The sequence below is a fragment of the Taeniopygia guttata genome, chromosome Z, assembly GCF_048771995.1.
Source record: "Taeniopygia guttata chromosome Z, bTaeGut7.mat, whole genome shotgun sequence".
NCBI classification, from domain to species: Eukaryota; Metazoa; Chordata; class Aves; order Passeriformes; family Estrildidae; genus Taeniopygia; species Taeniopygia guttata.
In genome coordinates this window covers 17,932,868-17,956,180 of record NC_133063.1, presented here as the reverse complement: position 1 = coordinate 17,956,180, position 23,313 = coordinate 17,932,868, and the positions used below count along the sequence as shown (strand labels likewise).

The following is a 23,313-nucleotide window of genomic DNA, read 5'->3' as shown; positions in this document are numbered from 1 at the left end:
GATCAAAGGGACACTAAATATTAAATAAAAATTAAATAAAATGGTATGATAGAGGGCTGATCACTCTCACAATTTACAAGATGCTCTTTCAGCTTTAAAAGACCACTCCTATTAATAAGCCAAATTTTTAACTACAGACACATTGCATTTTGTTTATGAGCTCAGATTAAAGAAACTTGTGTTAACTATGACATTAACTTTCAATTGACAAGAGGCATAGGGACTGCTCTGTTGAAAAAATACTTTTTTCCCTTACTCTATTTAACTTAAAAATGAAAAGCAACTGTGTTTCTCAGTTCACACAAAAGTTGTCTATGTTTTGTGAGATAATAACCTTCTACAAATTGTGATCTAACAATGAACTTTGCTTTATAGAAAAGAGTCATTAAACCAACTCAGGGATTCTAGGATTATATCTTCTCATAATCACAGAAAATTATTGATGGGTGAAAGTTGTGTGCTCAATTCCTTTAAAGCATATTAAAGTATCTCTCTAGTTCTGAATTAAGACAATAAAGGTATACTGGTTTTGAAAGAAGGAAACTAAAGCTTTCTTTTATGACTTTGGTAGCTAGTCTGAGTATTATATTCCAATGAACAATAACTCAAATGCTGCCACTGGCACCCTAAAGTAAATCACACTTTTTTTTTTTTTTTTGTAATAGTGAAGTGGTATACTTTTAAAGCAACACAGGCTAAGTTGTGACTTAGGCGCTGTTCTCTGTAGCCAACAATGGACACACATGCTTCAAAGCTGCCGGTCAAGGCCAACTGTGTGAGGTTCAACCAGGCCAAGTCCTGCACTTCAGTTACAATGCCCCCATGCACCACCAGAGGCTGGGGATAGAGTGGCTGGAAAGTGGCCCAGGGCAAAGGACCTGGGGCTGCTGGTTGACAGCCAGCTAAACACGAGCCATCAGCGTGGCCAGGTGGCCAACAAGGCCAATGGCACCCTGGCCTGGGTCAAGAATAGTGGCCAGGAGGACCAGGGAAGTGATTGTCCCCCTGTATTTGGCCCTGGTGAGGCTGCTTCTGGAGTTCTATTTCCAGTTGTGGCCCCTCACTTGAAGAAAGACCCTGAGGTGCTGGAACATGTCCAGAAAAGGGTAACAGAGCTGATGAAGTCCCGTGAGGAGCTGCTGAGGGTGGGGCTATTCAACCTGGAGAAAAGGAGGCTCAGGGGAGGTCTTATTGCTCTCTACTATTGCCTGAAAAGAGGTCATTGTCTGAAGGTGGGGGTCGGCTTCTTCTCCAATGCGATCGGCAACAGGATGAGAGGACATAGTCCCAGACTGCACCAGGGGAGAGCCAGGATGGACATCAGAAATAATTTCTTCACTGGAGGCATTGTTTAAGCAGTGGAGCAGGTTGCTCAGGGAAGTGGCGGAATCACCATCCCTGGAGGCGTTCAAGAAACAACAGGACATGGCACTTAATGCCATCATCTAGTTTGCAAGGTGGTGATGATCAAAGGTTGGACTTGAGGATTGTGGTCACCAAAATGATTCTGTAATTCTGTGCAAGATGACTCTGAACAACAGACATCTCACTGGATATTTGCAGTGAAAATAATGCTCCTTCCTCCCTGCCTTTCTATCCACCTCCTGCCAATGTCTGCAGTGGTTAAGTCTGCTGCTCACACATCTTCCAAACTGCATTTGGCATGTGGGATAGCACAACAAAAGCTATCCAAAAGGCAATTAGCAGACAGTGTTAGCAGATTTCCAAGACTTTAGAGCCCTACAAATTTTTTCTAACATTTGCAGTAATTGCAAAATCTAAGTGGCTTTTTACTCAGAACAAATTTTCAATGAATCATAGGAAACATCCAAAACTGAGCTGAAAGTTTTCTTTTAAAATACTTGTTTTTATTCAACATCTGACTTAAACTTAAAGAAACAGCTGAACTAATCCTCGTCAACAGAAGACAATATACATCTGCTGTGCCATAATTCAGTGTAACTGTTTTTCCATCAGGACTTGAGCCCAGCCAAGTAACTAAGCGCCCAAAATCCCCACAGATGTTTTACAACTTCCACGATCAGTTTGCAATAATAACAGCAAACTAATCAAGCCTTCCTATAAAAAGTCTCACAAGCTCTGTACATGGTAATTTTTTGCATTATAATTTCAGAGTTTAAATCTAAAAAAAAAGATCCCTTTGGTGCACTGGTTTGTCTTTTAGTGAGAGGGACCTGTAGCTTAGCTGCACAGAAACTTATATAATTTTATATAAGGTACTTGTCATAACCTGTGAAAAAACTGAAGACTCAGATTGCAATTTCACTAAAATTTTCTTTTCTACAAGGTACATCTCCACTTATGCCATTTTAAAAGAAGGCTTAGACTTTCCAAGAAACTTGGTCATCAGATGTTCTTAAACATTTGGAAATGAGACAAGGAGTACAAACACATTTAGAAGAAATTTAGCATTATTAATGGATATCTTGTTAACAACTTAGCATCAGAAACATCATTACCTGCATTTGTTCAAATGTCAATATTTTATGGCATATTGATGGGACATATTTTGTTTTTCCCTTATGCTTGGTATATTACTATCCCTTATTGTGTTCAGAAATGCTTTCTGGTTTGAAGTAAAAGATACTTATCTTGGTGGATCAAATCCAATATCATTGTCAGCAGGTGCTCCTCTATATAAGAAGAATGCAATTGCTTTACCTCAACTCTAGCTTCTTCTCCAAGAATACTCCAGGAGGGCCTCTAAATCCCTGGGAAACAACTGAGCTGAATAATAGTTCAGCTTGATATGATTCAAAATTTTTACACTCTATCTGGCCTGCAGAGAGGGAACACAACCATCATATATTCACATGAGAAGCTTTTGCCTGCTCTGAAGGAAAAGAATGAGACATGCCAAGTAGAGGTCAGCAGCAGCAAAGCTCTCAAACATATTCACCTAGTGGAAGAGGAAGCTTGACCTACCTTGCCTGGAACTTCCTCTTAACTCTGATTTTCTGCAGATTATTTGTTGAGCTTCCTGAAGTCTTATTTCCAAATCCTGATCCTTTTAAAAGATGGCACCTCAAGTGAGGTTTTATACACTGTTATTAATTTCCAGCTTTCTTTTAGGAATAAATAATAAAAAGGCATAAATGAATCTAGTCTTTACTATTTCTATTATCTGTATACTGTGTCCATCTGAATCAGTTTTTACACTATATTTAGAAAAGACTGTGAGTCAGCTAATATGCCTGGAGGGTATTTATTATTATTGCATATTCCTAATGCTTAATAATTAATAAACTATTAAGAAGTCACTGTTACTTCTGGAGAACTTTTCAAAACCATGTCAAAGCTGTTGCATTTTGTGTGACTATTCCACTAAAAAATGAAACGTCTCTGGAAGGCATCTCTTATTTCCATCAGTGCACCAACTCTCTTCTGACTCTGGTTTGACAACTCAACAGATCTGATATCACAACTGCTGGTTCACGGTTAAATGCCATGTTCACATGAGACAACCTGTTCATCTGTCACAAACTCCCTCACTTGACCAGTTCTGATTTTCTAAACCACTCTGACAGGGTAGTTTTGTGCTGGAAGGCTCTTCACCTGAGGGGATTTTTTTTTTTCGGCATCACTGTAACCTTATCCTGGATCTGGGATTATCTACCCTAATTTTGTTTACACAGCAGGACAACAGAAAGCTGACGTGAGGATGATGTGTGCTTTGGGTAATTTGAAATGCATATTTGCTCACATCAGATTTGGATCAAACTTGTACTGATCAGGCAGAGAACAGATACAGTATTTTTAATAATGGAAACATGGTCTCAATTCTGCCTGCTCATATTTTTGAACTGTCCTCTGGTGTACAAATAGGTAAACATATTTGTTTTCACAGATGGGCTCTCTTTTAGGCTCTATTTTGAAAGGCAATAATTAATGAGTTTGAGCTATGAGTCTTTCAGCTGAAAGCAAATATACCAATCCCACAACTTCATAGAAAGTTCATAATAAACTTCACTAGAAGTATAACAATCTGTCACATGCAGGCTACATCCCAGGAGTCATGCAGATGACATTTTGATAATCACTGTCATAAAACTACGCTAAAGACATTAATTCAACAACCAACGACTAAGAATTCACAGAAAACACTTGAAACTTCTTAGCTGAATGAAAAAAATATATGATCAAACATTGATTTTCAGGCAATAATCTTATCACCCATAGGGATCAAAAGAAAATTCTCACCAACCACAGACAAAAACCATCATAATGCATTATGATTTAAGAGTGTTTCATTTGGGATCAATATGCAAGGCAATATAACTGATGTGTACCTTTACTTATGGTTTGTCGAAGTTCATGGCTTAAGAGCTCTGAATTTGTGAGAAAACCTCAGTGTCCTGATTCTGGGGTCATGTTTTCATCAAAAGTTTGACTTTCTATTTTTTGATGTGTACTGGAAGGCAGTGCTCTAAAGAGCAGTGCAGAAGGGTCACCACAGACAAACTCCTTCAGTACTGATATTGAACGACCACCCTACAATTGAGCTTTACTAGCTAACACAGTGAGGCTTGTTTGTACAAATCTCCTTCTCTTGTTGAGAAAGGTCTGAATGTACCATTTAGCACAAATAGCTCTGTGGTTGCTTTTTTTTTTTTTCTGTGGGAGATTGTTTCACATACCTCCAATCTTGGCATTAAAGGCGATTCCTACTGTGCAGTGTGAGTTGTTTGCCGTGGCTGCCACTTCTCCAGCACAACGAGTTCCATGCCTGCAATTAGACAAACATTTTTCCAATAAGCACAAATTATTGGGATTAAAGGCTTTGATTTTGCTTATCCTCAGGTGCTAAATGAACAACTATCCATCATATATCATAGTATTTAACCCCTCACAGTAATTTATACCCATGTTACAATATTCCTCTGAACATGTTTTAACATTACCACTATCAGTTTAAACTCCTCATGCTGACTGGAAACATTCACAGACATACAGCAATGATAAGTAATTTACAGCAACAGAAAGGAGTCTTAGATATCAGTTCTCAATTTTGAACAAAATCTTACATTAAAAAAAAATATTTGTCCAGAATTCTATAACAACTACTCCCATCGCTAGTGTGTGTATGTCCATCCAACCTCCACCATGCACAACATGCCACGAGGAAGATGAGGATGCACTAATGCCCACACTGCTGTTTAGAGGTGAGGCTAAGACTGTGTGCCAGGTATGCTCAAAGCTTAGGCACATCTTGGTCCTGCCTTGGGCCAATCCTGCAAGCCTGCTTGCCTTTCTGGGAGCAGTAAAAATGTCAGAAGCACCTGTCACATCAGAGGTATGCTCTGTGCCTGGAAGCAGAACTGAGCTGCAAGTGCTCAATTTCAAGAAGCTGTTGAAGGAAAACATGAAACTGCAAGAAGTGGCTGCTCTCCCCCTTCCCCATTGTGCAAAGACACAGGGGATGCTTTGCCTAGACCTGATCCATGCACTCTACAAGGTGACAGTGGCCATCCATATTGTTTCCATGGAAAGAAATCTGCCCCTGTGTTTTTTGGTTTTTGCCTTTAACATGGATTTCATAGGGTGTTTCCTACTAAGTTGTACCCTCATCCTTGTGCAGTTAAGCAGCTCCATTGCAGAAATGTGACACAAGCAAGATGGAGCAGGCAGGGAATGATAGAGAGGTGTTGTGAAGGGGAGATATAGAGTTTCAGCCCAGACAGCAAAAGAGATGGGAAGTTGATACGACATAGACAGAAAGATAATATAAGGCTTGAGTAGCCAAAGAGCAAGAGGTTTAAGTGAAAGGGAGAAATGAAAAACTACACAGCAAGCACTTCAGAGGAGGCTGGTATCAGTTGTGTACACAGACACTTCTCCTGGTGGTGGTTGACAGACTTGCTTGCACACACATTTGGAGAACACACATGCCTTTTAATTAAAGCTGATGCTCATATTACAGGCAAGAATCACTGCTGCTTTCCCTTGGTACAGCTTGTTTCAATAGAGTCATTCCTTATTTCATTATTATTAGAGTAACTTTTCCTCCTTACCCTTTTAAGACACTTAGATGGGAAACACTAAGATGACTTGTTTGGAATGGATTAATGTAAAACAAGAACAACAAATAGGACTAGGAATAAAGAGAAGAAATAAAAAAGTAAGCAATATAAACGATCAATGCTAAACTGCTAAAATGTCAAAGACTATATTAAATTTATTTGACAAGTAAGATATACATAACATATGAGAAGTGTGTAACCGTTATTCATTAAATCAAACTGACAAGTTGGAAACTGATTAACTCTAAAGCTGGTTCAAGATTTCACAATTATATTATTTTAACTGATTTCCTATTGATCTGTCACAATTCATTATTTGGTTGCCAAACTTGACCAGAGAATTTTTCAAGACTAAATTTGAAGTTTATTTTTCATAAGAAGACTTTTTAAAGGCAAATTCTTCTTCATTTAAAAAAAGCCTATTTGACTTTAATTGGCAAATAAATGTCTTACCCATTTATAGAATTAATTTGAAAAGCCTGAAATAAATAATTTTAAAAAATCACAGATGAAAACAAATTTTGAAAATATCCTTCTTTATTTTCAAATATTTCCAAATAGTCTTCTAGCTCTGTGTTTGAAGTAATGTCTTTTAAAAATGTCTTAATATTTAAATGAAAAGACCTGTCTTAAAAAGTTTTACAAGACATTATATCCAAACATCTCTTCTTTTTATTATGGTTTTGTTAGGTGTCACATGCAAGTTTTGAGGCGATATTACTCAAACATCAAAGCACATACAACTATACTTTAGAAATGTAGATATACCTGCAGAGATCAGCTTAGTGCATATAATTCATTAATAAATCATTCCCTGCCTGGTGAAAGGCATGTGGCTAAACTGCATCTTCCCAGACAGAGACTGTGTTGCCAAGAAATCCCTCATAGGTACCAAGTTTGGGAAGATGTGATTGGAGGAAGGTCTTTCAGTAGAGAAAGTGAGTGGATAGAAGCCACACCTGGAGGAGGGAGGCTGCCTGGTGAAGAATAGAACAAACAGCTCCAATTTCTCCTTGGCTCCAAATGGACTATATGGATACCTGCTACTTTGGTAGCTACATCCAACAGGTCCTGTCAAAAAGATTAGACTTCCACTCTATCATCAAACATACTGGTTACCCAGGGACAAGTAATGTGTTCAACATTAGTTCTGCTCACACCTCTTGGAATCCCTTTTTCTAGGGGGAAACTTCCTGTGCTTAAAGACAATGCATTAGTACTAAGAAATAAAAATCCAACTTAGTCATTATTACAAATTAGAGCAGAATCCCAGGGATGTAACCTGTAACATGAACTAAACTATGGTGGAGCTTGAAAATTATAAGAATAAAGGCATTTTAAATGTTCTAAGAATTTTCAATCCTATGGAAAGAGAAAGAATGGAAATTTGGGTAGCTATTCGTATTTGTAGGAAAATACTGGAGTTGCAATTTATTTTTTGCTAAACTCTTCTTTAGTTAAACTTTCAAATGTTTTCAAAGTTGTGTCTTAAACTGCAATATAATCCTTAACAGAAAATGTGGTATCTGAAGGGTTACAATATAATCATAGATGGAGAAACAACATATTTTAACAGGAATCATAAGAAATTCATTTTCTTGCATCCCAGACTAGTGTTTTATATAGTACTGAAAAAAATATTCTTTTTAGAGCTGTCATATATAAATGTTCTCTAATAATCTGGAGGGTGGAAAACACTTTCCAAATTGATGCTAGGTTGAGATGCTTTTCTAGGAACATCTGAATAAGGACATAAAAAGAAACTGTCATATGTTAAAAGAATAGGCAAGCAAAATATCAATCTTTTGTCTTTAAAACATAATCTGCTACAGCTGAAAAATAGCAATAATAAAGCTACTTCCCAAAGGAGAGATATTTGGATACAAACAGTGGAGAAAGATGACAGAGTAAATATGGAAAACAAGTTACACAAATCCTCAATGTGAGATATCAAGAAAAATGCCAAAGACCTGGGTGTCATCACAGGCAGGATACTGTTTCTCAGCATTACGGTTTTGTAATGTGGTTACAGCACAGGACTGGAAGATCTCCAGTCAACGTCCCCAAGGCTAATGACTTTTTGCATGATTATGGGAAGTTGCTTTTAGAACAACTTGAAAATATCTCATCTATTTCTCACAAAATCAAAGATGACAGCATTAAAACAAACACATGGAACACTTCACACGTCAGACACGCAAATTTTAAACTTAACAGCATGGGTAACAGCAATGCTGACTTGCCACTCTCTCAGCATTTGTTAGCTATTAGCAGTTGATTTGTCACAAGTGTGAAGTTCTGATGCAAGCCTAGAAAAAGAATATGCCTCTAAAATTTCATTAGCATTTTACAGTGTTGTTTTTGTGAGTCAGAAAATTAACTGAACATAGAAAACAAATACGTCTCTTTTCTTTACTTTCAAAACAAACAAAGAATAGATGGTCTGATGGAGCCAAAGAAATAAGATGTAGACTAAAAAATATCAAACAAAATCAGTAAATAATATATTTAGCCAAGTATATAGTCTAATATACTAAAAACATTAAAAAAATACTGATGTCTGTATATGCTTTAATCCAAGGGAAAATTTTTATTCAGCCTCTTTTCTGGAAGGAAAAACAAACACTGATGAGAAGAAATACAACAGTTTAATCACCAGGACACCAAAACTTTCAGCTGAGTTTTTTCCTCATACTGCCTTTCATACTAACTGCAAAGTAACCTTCTCAAGGCAGGCAATCCTACTCTTAAGTCACTAAAGCAAATTGCAAATATAACCTGCACAGATCAGTTCCTGTGCTCTGGAATTAAATCTATTCAACAGTAACATCAAGGATAGTATTACCTTGGAAGAGTATATGACTACCTAGACATACCTAAGTAAAAGCACTACTTTGTCTCCTTTTGAAACTGAAGCATATGAGACTCTTTAGACTTCAAGACTCTCCTGCCTTGTAAGCAAGAAGGTTTTTTTATAACCAAATGCCAGTTCTTTTTATAACCTCTCAACCAGGTTAGTTGAGAGGCCGTAGAAAGGGTGGAAAATCCTAGAACAAGGAGTTTACAAGCAATTCTGGCACTCTCTTTTTGTACAGCTTAAAGAATAGAGATGGAAAGGAGGCTCAGGGGAGACCTTATCGCTCTTTGCAACTGCCTGAAAGGAGGGTGTAGCACATGGGGTGTTGGTTTCTTCACCTAGTCAACAGCAATGGGACAAGACGACGAAGTCTTAAGATGCACTAGGAAGGGTTTAAGCTGGACATTAGGAAGAATTTCTTCACAGAAGGAGTGATGGGGCATTGGAATGGGCTGCCCAGGGAGGTGGTGGAGTCATCGTCCCTGGAGGTGTTTAAGAAAAAACTGGCATTCAGTGCCACCATGACAGGTTGGTGATGGATCACAGGTTGGACTTGATCTCAATGGTCTTTTCCAGCCTAGTTAATCCTGTGATTCTGTAGCACAAACACTTGGTCAGAGTCAAATACCTGTCTACACTTTTCTCATTCTTAATCTCAGATTAGATAGCTTTATCACTTTGCTCATGACATACAGAAAAAAGAACAAACAAAAGCCCAAGTTCAAATCTTGGCTAGCAAAATGGTAAGGGGAACAACTACATTACACATCTTAATGAGGGATAAATGACAAAATCAGGAGTATGTTTTTACATAAGAAAAAAAATTGAAGTAATTTTTAAAAATAGTTAATTTAGCTAATTCTTTACATTTGGGATTACTGGTTCACCACAAAAATTAAATTCTCTGTTTCAGTCTGCAACAGTCTCAGTGACTAGGACACAATCCTAGAACTGAAGATTTTGCAGTATCCTAATAACATTACTTGCTTAACTTTGAGTAACAGCAGGGTAACATTGTACTCTTGCCCAATAAAGCTAAACTTAAAATTTCCCAAAGCAACTTCTAAACATAACAAACAGAATAAACCACTTTTCCAGTACATCTCCCTCTTCTTTGAGATACTAGCCCTCTCTCACATATTAATATTGCCAAAAGATGACAGCAGTAAAGTACATTGGGTCATTCAGGACTTCAGGTATCTCTGGGTGAAATCCACACTATTTCCACAAAAAATAAATACCTTGCTTCTTTGGGGAGAAGAAAGAATGAAGGTGAGTATATGGGTGCCCCTTCATAGTTTTCTTGTAAGGCTTGACACAAACTCTCATGTAAGTAAAGAAAGGTACAAAAGCAAGTGTATTTAAATGAGCAAAAAAATCTTTGCAGATAGCTTCTTACACTATTTTAACAATATTTCACTTCACTTTAATTTACCTTTGTTCATCTCAAAAATGAAGTATTTCTACCTAAGTATATTCAGGATGAGATTTGAAAAATTATGCCTCATAGTAATTCTCCACATAAAAATATGGATAATGAGCATAGTTTCGGGTTTTTTTAATTCTTTTGAGTCTAAAATTAATTCTAATTCGGGAACAAGGACTCAGATTGCAAACCAAGTTAGTGTCACTCGCAATGTTACTTTACACAAATCAGAAGCTCTTGGTATGCTTTACGAATGGTTCCTGTTAATTTAACCTTCTGGTTTATATCTTCTTTAACTAATGAACTGTTATCAGTGTTTCTGAATATATGCTTATCCAAAGTCAATGATCTATTACAATTTCAATAGTCTTTGAATGCTTTAGAGTACAAACTGGAACACTACAGAATTATTATTTTGGCTAGGCCATGTATTTGCTATTCCAAGGTAAGTCCACCCATATTTACCCAAGATATCCTTAGAAAACAAAGTCTTGGACACAATGAATAAAGCTTGTTAGAAAGCTGCTGCTGAAAATTCCAGTTGTACCTGCAGTGAACACTCATACTTGTATGCATTTCATCACTTTTACTATAACATCTAAACTACTAAAAAAGTAATACTTTTTGGATGTAAGAAGACACTTCCATTCTCATTCTACTGAAGAGGTACTGAAAGCTTGAACTGCAAATCTGAGACTAAAGGAAGCACTAGAATAGCCACATCTTAACAATAACTTTCAGAACAAATACTTAGGTTCTACACACTTTTCTTTGTTCTGTAAGCAAATCACCATATAACATCTGTAAACATAGTCAGGAATAAAACTTTGGACTGCAGTTTCTCAGCACACCTGCACAAGCTAGCTAGCTACATTTAAGCCACTGAGAGGCAGGAATATTTTGATGAGAAGCAAGAATGTTTTCTTCCACATTACTGCTTGCCTGTGGCAGAGGTTTGCTTTGTGAATTAGAAGACTTGATTCTGCAACCTAATTGAGCATGAAAAAAACAAGTGATGTAATTTATTTGGTTTATGATTTTCATTTATTTGTTCTTATAGCTGCCAAGTTAATTTCTAAGGTTTTCAGTGGCCCTTGACCTGCTTTGGAGCTAGATAGTTTCCTATGTATTTGAAGTATCATATGTATCTGTAGACACCACAATTTCCTTTGACAAATGTATCTGTGTTGTTACATGTAATACCTAAAATTACATGAGTTAAAGCAATCAAAGGAGTAAAGTTGGTTTTATACTTTTTTTTTTTCAACCTGCATTGCTCTGCCAGTTATGTGATGCTTTCACATCAAAGACACCAAAGACATATGGACCAGCATAGCAATTGTGGGATCAGCAACTCTGCAACAGCTCCTTGTTTGAATACTTCCCTGGACTGTAGGACCCTTATACCAGAATGTGTCTATTATATATACAAAATGTAGCTTATACCGCTAAAGATCCACCGGTCAATGTAACAGTGAAACTGAGCTTGCAGTAATAATACTTCAGATATCTGTTGCTATAAAGATGCCTTCCAAAGCTATTAGTTACTGAACTCCTGAGAACTAGAACTAGTTTTAAACACTTTTAAAACACTGAGATATTGACCCTCACAGACAGCTAGCTCCCACTCAGTCATTTGCTCCCTCCTTCCCACTGGAATTGGTGTGAGATTTGAAAGAGCAAATGAGAGAAAAACTTGTCATTTGAGATAAAAACAGTTCAAGGAGAAGAAAAGAAATAAAACATAATCAAGTGAGCCACAGGCAATTACTCAACATGTCCCACAAGCAGACTTAAGCCACTCTCCAACCAACACTTACTTTGGCAATAACCCCCCCAGATTAATAAGGAGCACACTGTTACATGTCATGGGTTATCTCCGACCAGCTGGAATCTGTTGTCCCAGCTGTGTCACTTCTGAGCCTCTTGTCCCTGATCAGCCTCCTTGAATGAGAGAACACTGTGAGTAACTGAGAACGCCTTGGTGCTCTGCAAGCTCAGCAGTAGCTAAAATATGCGTTATCAATACTGATCTGGTCACAAATATAAAACATAGGACCATGACCTTAACTAATGTCTATGTTCTTTCACATAATCGCAGAACAATTAAGGTTGAAAAAGACTTTCAGGAGAAATGAAGTCAACCTTTGATCATCACCACCTTGCAAACTAGATGATGGCATTAAGTGCCATGTCCTGTTGTTTCTTGAACACCTCCAGGGATGGTGATTCCGCCACTTCCCTGAGATACCTGCTCCACTGCTTAAACAATGCCTCCAGTGAAGAAATTATTTCTGATGTCCATCCTGGCTCTCCCCTGGTGCAGTCTGGGACTATGTCCTCTCATCCTGTTGCTGATTGCATTGGAGAAGAAGCCGACCCCCACCTTCAGACAATGACCTCTTTTCAGGCAATAGTAGAGAGCAATAAGACCTCCCCTGAGCCTCCTTTTCTCCAGGTTGAATAGCCCCACCCTCAGCAGCTCCTCACGGGACTTCATCAGCTCTGTTACCCTTTTCTGGACATGTTCCAGCACCTCAGGGTCTTTCTTCAAGTGAGGGGCCACAACTGGAAATAGAACTCCAGAAGCAGCCTCACCAGGGCCAAATACAGGGGGACAATCACTTCCCTGGTCCTCCTGGCCACTATTCTTGACCCAGGCCAGGGTGCCATTGGCCTTGTTGGCCACCTGGCCACGCTGATGGCTCGTGTTTAGCTGGCTGTCAACCAGCAGCCCCAGGTCCTTTGCCCTGGGCCACTTTCCAGCCACTCTATCCCCAGCCTCTGGTGGTGCATGGGGGCATTGTAACTGAAGTGCAGGACTTGGCCTGGTTGAACCTCACACAGTTGGCCTCAGATTATCAATCCATTTTGTCCAGATTCCTCTGCAGAGCCTACCTGCCCTTCAGCAGATAAACATGCACCCAACCTGGCATCATTCACGAACTTACCCACTTTACACTCAATTACCTCACCCAAATCATTAATAAAGATATTAAACAGTATTGGACCTAACACAGAGCCCTGGAAACACCACTAGTGACCAGATGCCAGCTGGATGCAGCAGCATTTACCACCACATTCTGGGCCTGGACATCCAGTCATCTTTTCAACCTAGGGAAGAGTGCAGCTGTCCATGCTGTGAGCTGTCAGCTTTTACAGGAGAATAACATGGGAGACAGTATAAAAGGCTTTGTTGCAGTCCAGGCAGATAAGATCCACAGCCTTTCTATCATCCCTTAGGCAGGTCAGTTGGTCATAAAAGGAGATCAGGTAAGTAAAGCAGGACTTACCTTTCCCTGCTGCCTAGGCCTGATCCCTTGGTTGTCCTGGATGTGCTGTGTGATCACACTCAAGATAATCTGTTTATAACCGTGCTGGGCACCAAGGTCAGGCTGAAAGGCCTGTAGCTCCTTGGAACTTCCTTACAGCCCTTCTTGGGGATGAGTATCACTGCGGCCAACTTCTATTCAGCTGTGATTTCCCTGGTAAGCCAGAACTGATGACAAATAATGGAGATCAGCTTCCTGGGTACATTTGGATGAATCTCACTCTGTCCCATAGACTTGTGAGTTTCCAAGTGGCACAGCCAGTCTTTCATGACTTTGTTCCAGATAGCAGTGGGTCCACTCTACTTTTTGTCCCTGTCCAGTTTAGGGGACTGGCTGTCTTTACTGTTAAAGATTGATGCAAAGAAAGCATTAAGTTCTCTCAACCTCTTCCTCATCATTGGTCATATTCCCCATCAGATCCAATAAAGAATGGAGATTTTCCTTGGCCTTCTTTCTGTTCTTAATGCATTTATAAAAACATTTTCTATTATCTTTTATAGCAGCAGCCAGATTGAGCTCTAGTTGAGATTTCACCTTTCTAGTTTTCCTTCTTCATGACCTAACATCACTATATTCTTCCTGAGTTTTCTGGCCCTTCTTCCAAGGGCCATAAAACAACATTTTTTATCTGAGTTCCTGCAAAAGTTCCCTCTAATTCCAGGCCAATTTTCTTCCCTGATTGCTCACCTAATAGGGTGGTCTGCTCCTCTATCTTTAAGATTTCCATCTTAAAGTATGTCCAGTCTTCCTGGATCTCTTTATTATGAAGAACTGATCACCTTAAATTCATGGCCATGAGTCTGCTCTGTTACAGATACATTCTGTACTTAGATATCTTCCATTTTATATTTCTGTTTCACAAGACTTGTATGATAGTATATTATCAGTCACTGTATATTCTGATTTATATTTTTCGACCACACTGACACCAATCTGTATCATCTGAAGATATCTCAGGTGCTTGAGCAACCTCCTTGTACTTAAAATCTCCACATTTCTGTGTAACGGAAGTCCCAATAACACAGAAAAAAAATACTTCTCAAAAATATTTTGCATCAGTTCTACTGAAATCACACCTAAGCAGAAAAGAAAAATAACTTATGAATACAAGAGTGCAAATGTGGAGTTTCACGCTTAGATGTCCTTGGCAGGAAAAGAAGTCCTGGAAGCCTTTAGAGATCCCAAGAACAGTGTAGGGGAACCCTCATAGGGAAAATTTTCTTTCATGGAAGGAAGATACTGACAGATGCAAGAACCCTAAAGTCACAACACAAAAAGGAGCAATACAGTTATGTGCACACAGGTCATGGATGGATCTTTGTCTAGTCTGCATGCTCCATTTTTCATCGTGAATAACTGCTGTGACAACATTTTAAAGAAATAAAGATTATGTAACTCTGGATCTGGATCTGCAACATATTCCAGCTCAGAGACACACTTCCCACCTATATTGAATTTTGAGTGTAATTTCAACTATACTGTGCAAGATATGTACTGTGCTTAATCCTAAATTTCAATTGATGCTGTTCTGCATCAAACGGACCTTCCATTTCTCCTTAAAGATCCATTTCAAACATGAATGAGGAATTCGTTGAAATAAATTCAAGTCCTACTTTTATCTGTCTTGATAATTGCTTTTTAATGAAACTTATGTAATTGACTCAGCAGGAGCAAAGTTTCCTTTTACTTGGATAAAGGGTTTCAGCACTGGAAGTCTAATTCTCACACACTCACTTCAGTGCAGAACAAGTTAGCAGCTGTTCATCTGATGTTTATGGAGTCTTAAGAAGAGAAGAGCAGACATAAGTTTGGGCTGAAAGGAGAAGTAAAACATTCCTTCTCACTCTACGCTTGTCTTTGCCGCTCCTTGACAAACCTAGCCAACAGCCTCACCATCACATATTTTGGCTAAATAAACAAGCTATAGTCTCCTCAGTTTTCTAACACCAGAGATTTGATGATTGCTTTGAGTCTGTATAGCAGTACAAGTAATTTTTAAACCAGGTTGAACATATACTAATCAGTGCAATCTACATCTGCAATATACATTCCTTTACTTCTATCTTGGTTATTTTCCTACAGGAAAAGAAAAAAGATGATTTGTCTTCAAGAGAGAAATCTGACTTTGATAAAATGTCTAAGGTAATAATGTGACCATATCTTTAAGAAAAATTACAGAATCACATAAATGTAAATCAAGGCTATAAAAATAAACCTGCCAGCAGCAATAACCTTATAAATGCACATTTTTTAATTTTTAAAAGAAGGCAACATCTAAAAATTCCTTATAAAAAAACCCTAGGAATGTCATTAAGACATTAATCTCTAGCATAACTTTCCAAAGTTCAACCATTAATAGTAGATTTATAAAAATGCTTCCATTTAATAGCTTTTGACACTGGATTCACAATTCCTTTATCAAATCTATAATTAGAGGTCAGTCCTGATGCCACAAACATTAGAAGGGTAATCAGTGCTATACTTGTGCCAGCTGAAAAATCTCAACGAACCACATTTTGCACTACCTTTGAGTGTGCTAACTGTGAAATCATCTGGCAAAATCAATTACACCATATGGATCCACTCTTTAATTTTCTCCAATATCTATAATATGTGAAAAGTGGAAAGCACAGAAAAAAATGTATTTGTGCTCTCAAATTCTATTCAGCTGTACATACATGTTTGCAACTTGAAACTGGTTTATCATTTTACCACATCAAGACTAGCCTACTATAGCTGCAAATTCTCCTCTGCTAAGTTAAAAGCCTCAAAATACAGACACATACTTAGAAAAAATAACTACAATTACTCTGGGAAAAAGAACATCTGAAAAAAACCTTTCACATCTAACTCTTGACAGAAAAGAATTCAGAAAAGTCTGTATCTGTCCTATTGTTGACTTTGATTTGTAAGGGAATATCTGACTCACTGTGATCAGTAATTTACATAAAAGTACTAGAAGCAGTTGCATAATGTTCAGAACTTAATTTTATTTGTGAGCTCATTGTCTGGTACTTCAGTAATTAGAAACAGAAAGAAGGCTTTCCTTAAGTGTTGTGGTTAAATGTTTTGAGACCATGAGAATCTTATACATCACAAAAGGAAGAGCTCTGTTCCTCAAACACCAGTTAAGCAGTAAACAATACTGCTCAGTGACTGATCCCAGGGTAGAAAAAAAAGACTATTTTTTCATCTTTCAACTGGAATTCTAATGGAATTTGGGTTTTGTTTATTCCTCTGTTTTGCTACTCTCACTTTCAAAGATTACTCAAAGAACTGCCTCTCCTATGGCTATCAAAAAATATAAATTATACCACTTATGGTTTTCAGACAGGACTATGTAACATAGTGATACCATAAGGAGCAGATTACAAGAGTTTAACAAAAAGACAATTTTTGGCAGTCTGACAAAACTTTCATGATGAGATTTTCCACTATTGAAGCTGTAACCTTCAAAAGGCTACTTAACCAAGGCTTGTAGTCCAATGAATTTTTTAATGTCTTGTCAATATGCAATGCTGTCATCAAAGACTGATCATAAACACCAGTGATGAGGGGCACCTACCATGCATAAGTGAATTGACTTAACAGAGACTGCTCCTCCTCTAGCCTGGCTAATTGTCCTCAGCTTCCAGCAAATCTAAGTTCCCACTTACTTTCAGAAAACTTCAAATGAACAGACATTTTATTCTGATACAGCAAAACATGAGAACTTCAAAACACCAACTGTTAGCTTGTTGTCTGTTTTGTTTTATTGCACACCTCATCTCTTCCCTTAGGTTAAACACCTGTTTTGCATTAAAAGAAAAACATTATCAAATGCAATATATAGTAAGGATTTGTTTTTACAACAATTTCCTTCCAAGAAAATAAAGTTTTCTGATAAAAGATTCTACCCACATGTTTTCAATTCTACCCTGAGAGAGAAGAAATGAAGCATGTATGATGATTGCCCCTAAGGTATAGCAATCTGAAGGATAATCATGTTACATAACAGCACCCAAAGACTCTAAGTAACAGTTAAAACAGAAAGTGAAGAAAAAGTTCCTCCAAATGAACCTGTAAAATTATTGTATTTCATCACAGTACAATTCTGCAAGCTGCAAAGTTTATCCTCCTTATTTTTAAAATTTTATGCTGTAACCTACTTGCAAGATCTAGTATGTCATGCAGTAAGATATTCTCCATGCTCCATTGAGCCCCATGGCACTTGGTTGGATCATGACTTGGTTCTGGCCAGGAGAGGGTTAACTTTTGCAGTAGCCAGGAGGAATGAAGCCACTGGTTATTTGATACTACCTTGAGCCATGAAGGGGAGAGGAGTATTGTTCAGAGGGGTGTTTGTGGGATTGCTGATTTGTAGAACTGTGAGGTCTGATGCTGGGTTCTGCAGTGAGCAATGCCAGGTGGATTTTTCACCCTTCTTGTACACTCTCTTGTTACTGTCAACCATCTTATTTGCTGTTCCCAGTAAACTGTTCTTATCTCAGCCAACAATCTTCACCTTCTGTGTCTCGAATTCTCCTCTCCAACTTCACTGTAAGGGAGCAGGAAGAATCGAAAGGAGCGACACAAGATCTTTAGTATTTAGTGGGAACAGTAGACTGTGGAATACCATTTCTAAACCCTGACAGATCACTAGATTGTAACTTGGAGATTAGCTGATAAATCACTAACGATGTTCCTTGTAAAAAGTGGTATCTCAGTCTGTAAGCTGAAACAGACTGAACTTACTTCACTACTTACATCTGCTAAAATTGCAGCACAGTAGGATGTGGCCATAACAGCAATGAGTTTAGAATCGGAATACAACCAAAACACTGTAAATCAGGATTGCAGCCACTGACTGCAGCTTCTATATCAATGACCTCTCACTGCTTGGTTCAGATCTTGGTTTTCACAAATGCGCATGTCACCAGATAGAGAAAACAATTCAAAATCTGCAGTTTCCTTAAGAATCCTGACCGAAGTCCATGAAATTTGCAGTGACACTGAGATACACTAGACACCTGACATTTAGTCACTGGTACCTGCAATCAACAATACCATACTCAGGGTAAGCATTTAATTCTATTGATCTGAAACACATACACATATTAAGTGAATTCTCTAGCCTAAATTATTTCCTCTTTAAGGAGTATTTCTGTGCTGTCAGAGATGTTTTTCAGGCATTAAGCAGACCTCACTCTGCCGGCTAAACAACACTTCATGCTTTTGGTTCTCCAGCCTCCAGAGGCAGGAGGAGGTCATGTCAGGGTACAGAAGAATACCAAACGCAATTGAGATTCCCTCTGAAAAAAGAGTTTTTACCTAGTAGCTGATACATTACTCCAACTAAAAGCACAAGATGCAGTAATGCTTCTTTGTACAGTTTATCTTCCCCTCTGCTTTGTCTGCAGCACACAATACAGCAAATTTAAAATCAATAGCAACAGCCGCATACCAGCCCTCAAACTGCATAGAAAGATACTCCCAGTTGTCAGCATTCCTTTCTGTCACACTGCTGCTGTGGGAACCTTTCAAAATGATCTTTCAAGCACCAGTGAGAGACTTGAGGCTCTTTGCATTTGCTGTGCTCAGTTCTTCAGGTATCTGCACTGAAGAGTGTCACAGCAGGCAGTAAAGCTTTTCAATTTTCTTTGATTGACTATCCAGGAGAAAACAGAAGCTGATCTGCCTGTCACGTATCTTGTGTCCAGTATGATTAAATTACTCTGGATCTACTATAGGCCTTCACCATAAGCAGAAAGTATAAAGTAGCAGTTTCTCACTCTGTGAAGAAAATTAAGACTTTGGCATTTTATTGGGCACCTATGTCAATGTGATTGGCAAAAGGAAGTAAAAATGAATCACGATAGATGCCATGGCAAAACAATGCAAGTGTGTTGGATCAAGCAGCACTCACTAATTTTTTGTTTGCGAGAAAGGCTGTGAAGTTCTCCCCATATTACAAATTTTAGATGTAAGAGATTCTGTTTCTAATAACTTTTGAATGACAAGAATTGTTGTCTCTCAAAAACCTTACACTCATTAAAAAGCAATTTAGGAGGTTATTGAAATAAATTATTTATGTAGTGGGATGCATCATTGAAAAATGTTGAAGAGGCATCCAAAGAGTGACTCAGTATCTCCAAAACAGAAATAACAGCTCACTTTTACTTTTTCTTATGTAAGTTTAATAAGAACTGCATTCAAGTCAACTGGTATTATTTAAAGGAGTTTTTTTAGAAGTCCCTCTGTTTTAAAAAAATACCCATCACCATAGTAAAACTTAAGCTTTGAAATTTGATCCCTAAGAAAATTCTTACGAAACAGAAGAAATAATTTTTGTTTGGTCAAAATCAAAAAATACTATGAACATTTCTGTTTTATTCCTGAGACTATACAATAAGCACAGTATCATTTCAGTGATCCCATTTGCATTCTGTTATGGACCTGAGATTGATAATGGCTACATAGATGTTAACAAATTGCAGTGGAATAAAGAAAAAATACTAAAGCAGTAAACCAAAACAAGATGCCTTGCATAGCACAAATTACTTCATCCACAGCTGACTGCCTCTGAGCAAAAGGAAACTCTAGTATATGTCTGTACCACTTAGAAGCTTTGTGATTTCCTGGCAATTTGTAGAAACCAAAGCAAACTTTTGGCAGTATGCCTACATACCATAGTAGTTAAAGAAACGATCATCCCACTCATTTTGACTACAAGCCTTGAAACACTAGTCTAATGTTTCTTCCTACCCTCTTTTCTCCTTAGCTAATAGAAGACTTAATGTAGAACTTCCAAAATGTAATTTTGGAAAGTGCCTCTTCGTGTTCACACTGAAGTAATCTACAGTTAATTTTTTTCCCCTTTTCACTCACCAATAAGTCCCAGCAACAGAAAGTCTTCATACTAATTAAAAGTGAAAAGCTAGCAAACAGATCCAATACTCTGATGTTACACAGCTGCATCCAGAGCTGCCCAGACACCTGTTTATTTTTATAGCAATTCCTTTTGCTCTTTATCATTCCATCCCTTAAAGTTGGATTATAAAATTAGGCAGAATAAACTAGATCATCATGAAAATGACAGCACATTTGTACATCCCACCTTCACTGAAAAACACAAATAACTATAAAAGCAATTTTGTCTGTCCAGCTGCTATTGCAGAAAGCAGGAATCAACCAAACTGATCTCCACATTATGAAGTCTTTGTAATGCATGGCTTTCAGAACATTCCCTGCCTGTGTTTAGCTCTACTTCCTGACACAGCTTAAGTATCTAGTGCCAAATGGCCATGTATGCTGGACAATATGAATTCCTGCCCCAGTTTCTGACGTTATTTTCGATACAAAAAATTTGGACAGGCTATTAGTAGTGTTTTTCAGTACCCATGCAGTGGTTTAACTCTTGTTTAGTCTAGGGGCAGCTAGAAAAGAAGGGCAAAAGCTGCAAAAACTCAAGGTGGTTAGCTGCTGATTATCATGCTTTGTGTGTCTGCTAATTGGAAACATTGAGGCTCTAAGTTCTTAGTAGAGGTTAGGCTGCCAATTAATCTTACACTGAAAACATGCTTCATGTATCCTTGGTGTCCAAAAGCTGACTCTACACTGACACTGTACCTCCTGATAACACTGACAAAGCTCAGTACAACACAGCTTCTGCCCTCCTGTTGCCACATTTCAGTACACAATCTTGGAGGCTGGGCAGTGAAAGTACTTAAGGGGGAGGCAGGGTATGAAAACTAAAATCCCCTAGGCCCTAGGACATAAAAGAAGTAGTCCAAAATTATATCCTGTATAAAACTTTAACTACTAATAAAACAGAAAGCAGTCTCCCGTTTCTGGACATGCTTTGTAAGAAAGTGACTTCAGTACTCAGCCAAAGAAAAAGATTCAATTTCACAGGTGAAGGTATGTGACGTCTCGCTGCAGCCAGAAGTCCTTTAAAGTGAACTGAAAGTTCGAAGTCTCCAAGTGTACCCTTGTTATACCTCAAGTCCAAGAAGAGGAAAATCTTCTCCCAGATGAGCCAGGATGTGTCCCTGCAGTGTGTGTAAGGATAGGTGTGTGCTGGAGAGCAGAAGAGAGGGATGTACTGTGATGCAAATATGCAGCTCAGCTGAGGAGTATTTGCAGAGGGCAAGTAACAAGGCCCTGTTCTTCCACCTGTCCTATTATGTAACAGCCTTCCATGCCATTATGAAGAAGGTTTTGACCAGGTGAGGATTCTCCCATCTAAGTGTGATCCAAGGTTGTTCCAACTTGTTTCTGCAGTAAAATCAATATTAAGTTTTGTAGCTGACTCCCAGCTTTCACCTGCTGCATTCTTCTGGACAAAATTTCTTTGTAGGAAAGAAACAACACAAACCCCCAAACCATTTTAGTTGTGTAAAGGACAAGCTTTCAACCTTTGTAGTTTCTTTTCTGCAGGCAGAAAGTATAAAATGCTTTCCACAATTAAAAAAAAAAACCAAACAAGAACCTAAACCTTTAAGAAAACAAAATGTATAGTTAACATATTGACAAAAAGAGGATCTTCCTTCTTTCAAAAGATGCAGTTCTACAGAAAGGTGTTTTCTTCTGCCAAGTACCTAGCTAAGAAAATTTTATCAACAAATAACTGCCCTCAAATATCCATTGAGCAGAAAGGTGGCCCACTTCCACAGGTGAGGTGTCTTCCCTGATTTTCTCCAAGGCTTAACTTGATCCAAAGATCAAGCTGGAGTGAGAAATATCAGAGCGCAGAACTTTCTGATATTTCCCTCAGAAGGGGAAATATGTCATTCATTGAGATATCTCCAACTAGTCATCTGACACAGATATAACATGCCAGAATTACCATTTCTGTGTTGTTATCTAACTCCAAATGAAAAATCTCCATCACATCGTTGCAGGGGAAAAAAAGCAACAACCTCCACTAATTTGCCCACTTCAATAAAAAAATTCTACAAAGTTCAAAAGACTCAGAAACTAGGACAGCTGTAACACATAATAAAACCCTAATAATTCAATGAAATTATTTTTAAGAAAAGCAAGTCATCCCATGTATTCTGCCTCCCAAAGGGATTGAAAATGGTTCATTTCACATGCCTGAAACTCTCAGACATATTTTTATGTGTTTTCAGACAGTTTCAAATGCCTTCAAAGAGTCATATGTGTGCATGGAAAAGACAAAAACATGTATTTCATGGAAGACTTTAATGCAGATAATTCTCTCTTTTGAGGAATAAAATTTTTAGGAGTTTCATATACAAATTGATACTTTCTATCTGATGCCTCAGATTGAAAATGTGAAGGGAGTCATAGTGCCTTACTTGTTCTCGTTGCTGGCATCATATCGAGGCATAGGGTCAAAATCATTTCCATTTACATCAAAACTGGCCTGCGAATCCTGTATCCAACAGAAGAAAGAAAACCAGTTGCTAATTAATTAGCCATCGACTCATGTGGCCTATACATTCGTTAGCAGGTTCCTACAAAAGAGTAAATAAGCTAACTTAATATTCTTGTGGTTTTATGGTGACTGTCTTTTAGGAAAGCATTATATACAGGAATTATATATTTTATTTTAATTTTAGAAAACAGATAAGGATAATAAATGCCCTGAAAAGGTACAGGTACAGCACTAGGAAGGAAATAGAAAATGGTGTTTCATTTAACCAGAAGACT

The 23,313-nt window shown here is 38.0% G+C and overlaps 1 protein-coding gene across 6 annotated transcripts in view; it reads right to left on the bottom strand.

The window, feature by feature from the left end:
• Positions 1-23,313, bottom strand: part of PCSK5 (proprotein convertase subtilisin/kexin type 5) — a 229,367-nt gene that overhangs the window by 132,972 nt on the left and 73,082 nt on the right. For all 6 annotated transcript variants that reach the window (XR_003956982.4, XM_030258051.4, XM_030258053.4 and 3 more), the window contains exons 5-6: positions 22,959-23,035; positions 4,659-4,747 (exon numbers count right to left, since the gene is read on the bottom strand). Coding sequence is in view for 5 of the 6 variants with exons in the window: in XM_030258051.4 (XP_030113911.1) it covers positions 4,659-4,747; positions 22,959-23,035 (166 nt within the window). In the remaining variant the exon portion in view is untranslated. The remainder of the gene's footprint in view (positions 1-4,658; positions 4,748-22,958; positions 23,036-23,313) is intronic.